This window comes from Anoplopoma fimbria, chromosome 2 (genome assembly GCF_027596085.1).
Source record: "Anoplopoma fimbria isolate UVic2021 breed Golden Eagle Sablefish chromosome 2, Afim_UVic_2022, whole genome shotgun sequence".
Lineage (NCBI taxonomy): Eukaryota > Metazoa > Chordata > Actinopteri > Perciformes > Anoplopomatidae > Anoplopoma > Anoplopoma fimbria.
This window is the reverse complement of record NC_072450.1, coordinates 29733409-29743017: the sequence shown is the minus strand read 5'-3', so window position 1 is coordinate 29743017 and position 9609 is coordinate 29733409. Positions and strand designations below refer to the sequence as shown.

The 9609-nt window shown below is 40.9% G+C and overlaps 1 protein-coding gene across 1 annotated transcript; it reads left to right on the top strand.

The window, feature by feature from the left end:
• Positions 1–2177: 2177 nt before the first annotated feature.
• On the top strand, positions 2178–9609 carry mtfmt (mitochondrial methionyl-tRNA formyltransferase). The gene is given in 10 exon segments (XM_054615165.1): positions 2178–2521; positions 4937–5134; positions 5385–5507; positions 5636–5738; positions 5856–5931; positions 6716–6807; positions 6889–6967; positions 7716–7789; positions 8781–8808; positions 8811–9609. Coding segments are annotated over 10 exon segments (1083 nt in total). The 5' UTR covers positions 2178–2354; the 3' UTR covers positions 8954–9609.

Genomic DNA, 9609 nt, shown 5'->3' with positions numbered 1-9609 from the left:
CAGCCTGAGGAGGCACTTCAGTAATTGATAAAAAAAAAAACACTTACTCAAACAAGGTCTGGTTAATGTGATAAGTCAAAATCACTAGGCTGAGGAAAAATCCCAAAACAAGTGAAACACTGGACACTTAAACAAGACCGACAAAGGGGAGCTCACACAATAAATACATCAGGGAGGAAGGGCAGGAAGTGAAGATTCTGAAACGAGAGACAACATGTAAGTACCAAAATAAAACTGGACATGAGATAAAATACAGAAAAAATAAGAAAAAAAACTTAATACAGGGGAACAGGATGTGACCGTACCCCAGGACGGTACCGCACGGCCTAGGCTCGTCAGGATGATGAGGTTGGGGTCCACGGTGTACTGGATGACACCCAATTCCTCTCACGGACCATGACCCTCACAATCAAACAGGCGCTAACGTCCAAATCGAAAAATCACTTGGCCCGCAATTAATGAACCGGGGTGATGGAGGGCGTCTGAAAGCAGGAACCAGAGAACTCTCCTTGGCACGTTTGACACGGGCCACTTGGAACGTTAAATGCACTCTCATAGACCTGGTCTAGAGACCTGCAGGTCTCAACACTGAGAGGGAGATCCGAGGTGGACAACCACACCATCTGGCCGACCCAATAAGAGGGAGCAGGAGAGAGTGGGAGAACGCCGACGGTACGCTGCCTTCTTGTAGCGTGTTGGAGTTCAGAAGTGCGGCGACAATTCTGGATCAGTGACTATGTTTATTTGCATACTTATACTCCACTAATATTCAGAATCTAACAATAATCCAAATATGATATGGCTCATGTAAACATCATATTCCTTTTGGATATTCTGAATTAGGCCTTATATTATTCAGTTTATTTTGTATAGCCCAAAATCACAAATTACAAATTTGCCTCAGAGGCCTTTACAATCTGTACACATGGGACATCCTCTGTCCCGGAACCTTAACATCAGCACAGGAAAAACTCCTTTAACAGCATATGTTCCCTTTGCTGTTGTCCTTTTTTTCCTCTCTTTCTAGTAGCTCTGCCCAGGTCTACTGCATTGCTTAACCAGGTGCACCTGGATTGGGAAGAACATTCTTAAAATCTCCTTTGCCAGTAGCAGAAGGGCGAGGCCTCTTGTGTTGGGACTGCTGATCTTGCTGCCTCTCATCTTACGATTTTGTTTTGTCTTGTGTGTATGTTGTATTTGTATAAACCCCATGGATGTGATTGTTTTAAAGGTGTCTTCTTTTGTTGATTTGGGTCAGTGGTGGATTGTTGTTCACCCCTAAGGGCTGTCCGAGGGTTGGACCGTTTCATCCCTGTAAAGGTTTTTTTTTCAGGGCGGGGGTTTTTCCTTTTCCGTTGCGAGGGTCCAAGGACACAGGATGTCGTATGCTGCACAGATTGTAAAGCCCTCTGCGTCGCCCTATAGCGACGCAAATTTGGGATCTGTGATATTGGGCTATACAAATGAATTCCATTGAATTTGATGTTTCACTTCTCTTATCTATCTATTGCTGTTTTCAATTCCACCTATACAATTAAAGCTTTCAGTTTGAGAATTTTCATTTAAGCTTTCGCAAAATGATCTTTCCTTGTCACTTTGATTTTCAAATTATCTTTAATTATGGCCTCAATATTCCTAGTAGTTTCGTAAAAATAATATATATACAGTACCAGTCAAAAGTTTGGACACACCTTCTCATTCAACTACTTTGAAGAATCTATTTTAGATTCATATTCTGGTTTGTTGAGCATTTGTTTATTTACCACATAATTCCATATGTGTTCCTTCATAGTTTGGATGTCTTCAATATTAATCTACAATGTAAAAACCATTGAATGAGAAGGTGTGTCCAAACTTTTGGCTGGTACTGTATATATATTGCTGTTTTCAATTCCATCTTTCCAATTAAAGCTTTCAGTTTGAGAATTTTCATTTAAGCTTTTTGCATTTAAAAAATGATCTTTCCTTGTCACTTTGATTTTCAAATGACCTTTAATTAAATGGCCTCAATATTCCTGGTAGTTTTGTAAAAATAATATATATATATTTTTGAATTTGTTGAATTTTGTTGTTCCTAACCAAAACTGTCTCCATATTTGGTGGTTACAGGGTATATAATAAATGGGATAAATGGTGTAACGTTACACACTCCTGTATAGTAGGTGGCGGTATGCACATTCAAAGCTGTTTAAACCCAGAGAAGACGAAGAAGAAGAAGACGGAAGTGGAAGTGGAATGAAAAAAAACAACATGGCGGCGCCCTATAGCGACACATTTAGGGCAGAGTCACAGAAACTGTCCCAATGTCTTCACTGACACGGACATGTTGGAGCTGAAGCTTCTCCGGTGTCACTATGTGGACGTACGGCAAGACAGCAGGGTCATCTCTGAAGGTCCTCCGCCTCCTGCAGCAGCAGCAGCCCTGCAGGCTCGTGTCCTCCTCCAGACCCCCGTGGAGGCTCCTGTTCTTTGGCTCTGATCAGTTTGCCGTGGAGTCCCTCAAACGCCTCACATCCAGCAGGTGCGTGAACTCTACTTATTCAGTGAGCTGTGTTCGGAGTGCGCGCTTGATCCAGGTTTTACGGTAACGCTCTGGTGAGGTGTTGAAGGGCGGCTGGGAGAAACCAGTGACTTTAGCCTCACAAGAAGAAGATGCTTACATTACTTCCTATGGTCTGAATTTCAAAGTAAAGAATAAGGGACAGAACAGTATTTATGATCTGGTTATTTGGACTAAGTACTATTTAGACTAAAATAATATGAACTGCTTTAACTGTGTACTTTTAAGTAAGATAAGATAAGATAATCCTTTATTAGTCCCGCAGCGGGGAAATTTACAGGATTACAGCAGCAGAGATATAGTGCAAACAAGAGACATAGTAGAAAAAACAAACAAGTATTTTAAATAAGTAAGTAAGAAAAATAAAAAACCCCACAATAACTAAAAAAAATCTTATAAATACAGACAGAATAATTCTAGTTATAGTATTGCACAGTGTATTTGTATTGCACAGATTTATTAGTGTTTTGTTTTGTGGTCTACTGGGATGGCAGACAGAGTTGGCTGTGCAGCCTGACAGCAGCAGGAAGGAAGGACCTGCGGTACCTCTCCTTCACACACCGGGGGTGAAGCAGCCGGTGGCTGAAGGAGCTGTACAGAGCTGCCAGGGTGTCCTGCATGGGGTGGGAGGTGTTGTTCATCAGGGATGATAGCTTAGCCATCATCCTCCTGTCTCCCACCACCTCCACCGTATCCAGTGGACACCCCCAGCACACTGCTGGCCTTCCTGACAAGTTTATCCAACCCAGAAAAAGCCTTTTAGTCTAACTTTGTTGTGGGATACAAACACTTTCTTCCATAAGTAGTTTATGAGTCAAATATTTTTGGACAGAGTACTTCTTGGACTACTTGCACAAATACTATGATATTCTTTTACTGTGTACTTTTTGAATAATCCAAGGTCAAGGTCTCTTCAGGGGACCAAGATTCAGCATTTTCCTCAAATTTTTCGTCCTCTGTCCCAAAAAATATTAGACACAAACTACTCATGAAAGAAAGTGTTTTTATATCACATCAAAGTTTAAGGAAAATGCGCAATCTTGGTCCCCGGAAGAGACCTTGGATTGCTCTAAAAGTACACAGTTAAAGTAGTTCATAGTATTTGTTCAGGTAGTCTAAGGGGTACTAAGTAAAACATATTAGTTTCAAAAACTACTTATGGAAGAATGGGTTTTTTATCCCACATCAGAGTTGAACCCAAATACACGCGATCCTTTACTTTGAAATCCAGACCGGAAGTACTCTTTGAAGGGATTGGCGGTAGCTTTTAGAGTGGACGAATAGTCCAATGCATTACCGTAAAGATTGGATGAATTGCACACTATGAACCCAGTGGTGGCTAGTTTGACTCAGGTTGGCTTGGCCCCAGCCCATTGCTGGAGAGGTCATTTTTCAGCCTTATCTAATAAGTCTAAATTTAAATTTATCATAATGTTATGTATGTCTAAATCCGGAGGTTTTGGTCATAGCGGGTGAGAGGAAAGCAAGCAGAGATGGTTGGGGTGCAGGCTCTACATCCAGGGGTGCCTGGACACTGAAGGACAGGCGATGGCGGACACTTAGATGTGGGCACAGACCCAGCAACCCTCCCGCCCCTTTTCAAATTTGTCGTCAATTGTGGTTAAAATACCAATATTCAAATCTAAACAGTGGATTTCTTGCCTCAGAAATGATCAGAAGTCAATTTAATGATGAAATAGCATACCAAAATTCTTACTTCGGACTAGGGGAACAAAGAAAATCTCTGCTCCTTGTGTACAAATGAGGTCCTGCAAAGCATGGGGGTTGTGACAAGCCGGTCCTCCTCATGCGCTCAAAACTACTATGGAATAGACAGTGGCAGACGTCTCTGCTCCTTAATGATCATCATGAACTGAAAGCGACCCCATATGTATTCTAAACGCACAACCACAAAAAATTATTGCGTATGGGACCACTTTGGCCAAATTCTACAGCCCTGTTTTCTGAGAAATTTGAGTTAGCATGTGCTTGTCTTTATCAATTTAAACGATGTAACGTCAACAAAACTAAACCTTGGTGATGGTGTACGCGACCAAAGTTATTTGATTCGAAAGAATTACATTTATATATATATATATATATATATATATATATATATATATATATATATATGACACAAATAAAAAACCTTCTTGTGTTTGGACAACATTTAACCCTTTGGTTACTGTCGTTATCCTGATAGTTCCATTTCAATGAGGATCGTCAATGTTTGTCCTAAAATTTTTAAATAAAGGTGGGGTTCGATTGCATAGCCCCCGATCTTCGTTTCCATCCTAGTTAAAACTGTTAACAGAAGGATGAAATAGAATTTGTGAGTGCTAATAACTAACTTCCATGTTCTTTTTTTTTTTTTAGGAGCTCCAATGAAGGGATAGTGGAATCCCTTGAAGTTGTCACCTTGTCCGGTGAAGTCCCCGTGAAGAGGTTTGCTCAACAGAACCGACTTCCAGTCCACAGCTGGCCCCCTAACAATGTGGATGGACAGTTTGACGTTGGGGTGGTGGTGTCTTTCGGCTGTTTACTCCACGAGCGACTGATCAACAAGTTTCCATAGTGAGCATTTTTTTTTAAACCGTCCACGTTCTTACTCAACGACTTGGACGATTGCTTCTCATCAGCAATATTAATGCGAAAATGCTTCTTTCTACTTCTCTATTTCTAACATTGGTACATTTAATTGTCAACTAATGTATTCCCATTAACTGAGATTAGTGACATATAGTCTAATTGACACAGAAAGCATGCTATTGTGACCTGTATATAAACTGTGTATGTATGTTTGCATACACTCTTTTCATTGCAGCGGGATTTTGAATGTTCACCCCAGCCTGCTGCCGAGGTGGAGGGGTCCAGCACCCATCTTCCACACCATCATGCATGGAGACACTGTGACGGGGGTCACCATCATCCAGATCCGCCCTCACCGGTAAAACAAAGGGAAAACCTCTGTGTTTCTTCCTGTTTTCTCACAGCTTAACGGCAGCTCTTTTTTTTTTGTGTGTGATAGTATTGTGTAATCTCTATGTTGAAGGCACTTATGTCTTCACATCCCAGGTTTGATGTGGGACCCATTCTCAACCAGGAGCTCTATCAGGTCCCTGAGAAGTGTAATGCTGAAGAGCTTGGAGCTACCTTAGCCACTAAGGGAGCACATCTGGTGGGTTGTTGGGAACCATTGCCTGGTCGAGGATTGGTTAACTCATCCTCTTACTAACAGGATGTTAACTTGGTTGCTTCTCGTTTGTTTGTTTCATTCGTATATTCTTGTTTGCAGCTGATTGATACGTTCATGACGCTGTCTGAGAGAATGGCACATAAAAAGGAGCAAAGAGAGACGGGAGCAACGTTTGGTAAGTAGGTCTGAACTACATAGACACAAGCTGTGTCCCAATCCAGCGGCTGCAGCCTTCGGAGGACCCAGCCTCCGCGGTCTACGTCGGCCGGGTCCTTTGAATACCGTGAAGGCTGGACCGAGCGGTCCCCGAAATGAGACGGTCCGATCCACGGATTGATTTCCTGTTTACGTCAACAGTTTTTCGCACCCCCACCCTTTTGCCGCTCCCGTCTCCTAGCAACCAGCTGCGGTTGTCATAAAAGAATATAAAAAAGTTAAAATATTAAAATGGACGAGCTGCTGTAAATAGCGCAGCGGCTTTCGGTAGCTTCAGCTGGTTAGTTAATAGCGTCTCGTAAATTAACCGATCATTTTAACATCAGTGTGATCTGATCAGGTCCCTTGTTTTTAGTTTTAACACTTGTATCTGTATATATTCACGTGAGTTAAAACCCAATAATTATATTTAAATGTTAATTCTCCTGTTGCTGGTCCACTAGTCGCCATGTCATTAAAAAAATAAAAGAAAATCAACTTCACCAGCACGCAATGAATCTTGGGATATGTTGTGCCGTGAAGGATCCATCAGTTGTATCCTCCGAATCTGGGAAAAGTAGGCTGCATTTGTCGGCCGCATTAGAAGGAGTCTTTGAAATGGGACAGCCTCGTCGTGGACGCTGTGACGTAATCGGTCTACAAATGCACCCTCCAAAGGATGCAGCCGCTGGATTGGGACACAGCTACAGTCATGCTTAATACAAAAACAAGAGTTGATCTTTCAACTTACTCATTCATTTCAGCCCCAAAAATCAATACGTCCATGAGCTGGATGGTGTGGGAGGAACAGACTTGTGACCAAATTGACCGTCTGTATCGTGCCATCGGAGCCCGGGTAAAGAGGACTGTTGTTCAGTTTGAGCTGTATTTAGACACTGTTGAATATCACTGTAATGATCCTACTCTTGGCCATCAGATACCATTGAGGACCACGTGGATGGGCAGAACAATCAAACTTCTGGATTTTGTAGGAAAATGTCCCATTTCATTATCAAGTAAGTTTGTGAAAATTAGATTTATCGGACCAACGAATACGTTTACAGTGAATGTACGCCGATCGGCTTTTTTGAATATCTCGTTTTATGTGTTTTTGTGAATGTAAAAATCATTCTGGTTTCAGAAAGTGAAAAAAGGCCTCAATCCTGTTCCTGTTAATCTTTAATATACTAGCTTGGTTACTCTGATAGAAACCGAGATACTGTGACATGTTACACCAGACCAGGCTTCGGACTGCTGTCTGCCATGTCTGCAGGTTTTTATTTTGGTTTTTTTGTAGTCAGTCAGCAAAATAACAATCTGCAAGTTTGACATAGCGAGGCTTTCCTTGCTTTAACTGGCTTGACGAAGCCTAACCCATGGTTTCTTCTTCAGGCTGTGTGTGCGTTCCCATAAAAGGGCATGTTAACATCACAGTCGTGACCCTTCAATGAGTCATCATTTGACTCTTGTACTGTACAAATGGGCATATATATAAAAAAAAACTTTTAACGGGGAGAAAAAAAGGAGGAAATGTCGATGAAAACTCTTGCAAACCTTGCTAACCCGTTAATCATGCCACATAGTACGCCTCTATGGAGACGATGTGTCTGTGTTTAGAAACATTGAGTTCATGGTTTTAAGTTGAATGGGAGTATTTAGGCTAGGTGGCATTGAGATTTGATATGAGCCTGTGTGTATTTGCTGTTAGTTGCTAGTAGTGTGCTGAGAAGCTGAGCTGACACATATACCTCACATGTTTTGCAGATCAAAAGAGGAAACCAGTGCCTGGATCAGTGAGCTATCAGAAGGAGTCCAATACTCTGGCTGTCTGCTGTAAGGTCTGTTAAACTCCGTTGTAACACCTCCACACCCGTCTCTCCCACGACGCCCTGTGAAGCATTAAAAATGATATGAATTCATTTGAACTTTTGTGTTTTTTATATGTTGCAAAGAAAATTCTGAACAGCAGTATTCAGATGTGATGAACCATGCAAATGTCCACTCAGATTATAGTAAAGGCTTTTTGACAAACATGGTGACAAAAACCTTCAAGTTGTACTAAACCAGAGTTGTTTAAAAATGTCATGCCAGGGCCAAAGGACGAAAAACACATTTCCACAGAAATGTTGGCATTTGAGAAACTTGATGTGAAATTTTGTCGCTCAAAATTGAAGCTCCACAACAAACCGTTTTATTCAATTCAATCTAATTCATTTTGTATAGCCCCAAATTATGAATTTGCATCAGAGGGCTTTACAATCTGTACACATACGACATCCTCTGTCCTGGGACCCTCACATCGGTGCAGGAAAAACTCCCCTAAAAAAAAAACAGAAAAAAAACCCTTATTGTTTACAGTACGATTTAGTAATTTGAGATTAACTGGAGATCCAAGACTAAGCTGGAGTTGAGCGACTACGTTCAAGACTGAATCGTTTCACAAGTAGCCAATTTAGAAGGTCATAAATTCTAAATCATCGTGAGAATGCATTTATGGTTGCTAGTAGTGACCCCCCAGCTGTTAGACACAAGAACAGAACATGTTGGTGAATTTTAAATAAATAATTTATCTGTGTTTTATTCACTCAGCCCCCCATTTACATAAATGAATACAACAAACACGGACCCATTCAGCTGAAAATCACCAGTTAATCCAGGCTCTCATTAACCTGAAACACATGTTGCTTGGATTCTGTTGGAATTCTGTAAACAGTTAGTCCTTTGTTGGAAAATAGAGTCTGACAACCAAACGTATCAAGACAAATTTGTTGCAAGTTATGACCGGAGCAAATGAGAGACAATTGTTTAAATCTGTGTTCGATGTTTCAGGATGGCTGGGTGGGATTCAAGGCAGTGCTCCTAAAAAAAGGCTGACAGCAGCTGACTTCTATAATGGCTACCTGCATCAGGCACTGCAGAAGACAACACCTTGTCAGGCAGCTGAAGGACTGTTTGTCAGCAGGAAACAAGGAACCGAAGCACATCAGATGAGAGAGAACTAAACGCCGTGACGACGCAGGATCGTTTTCTTCCTGGATGAACACTTCACAGACTGAATGTAATTTATTGTTGTTGATTTGTTGCGCTTGTCTGTTTTAAGACATCTGCATGTACAGTCAATAAATAAGTGTGCTGTTGTCTGACAGGTACAAGGGACAACCGTGAACTGTGTATTTCTATTTAAACATAGGCTGTATACAATTCCTAATGAGAAATGCAGTTATATACAGATTATTTTGCTAAGGATGAGCGACGGGAGTTAAGCTCTTAATTTTGCTCTTAAAATGTTCAACAGACTCAAGTTTTCAACCGATATCAGAGGATTTTTATACAAAAAATGCAAATTTGTTTTATTGGTCTGTTATTGTTAATTTGTAATACAATGCTATAAATATAATTATTTTCCCATAACTCAAATGTTACACAACAAAATGATTTTAGGGGGAATTGATTGATCTCATTGATCTCATAAAGGGTAAAGGCCAGCCATATGATGAGGGGGGAACACAGTATAAGTAACACGCATGAATGGATACATGCTCTGAATAAACTCTTGTTAGACTCTTCGTTCGGTTAATAAAAAATAAAAAATAATTTTCAAAGAGCTTTGTGTCGAATCAGAATGAAAGGATGTAACAGATCAGATTTATAGGCTCCT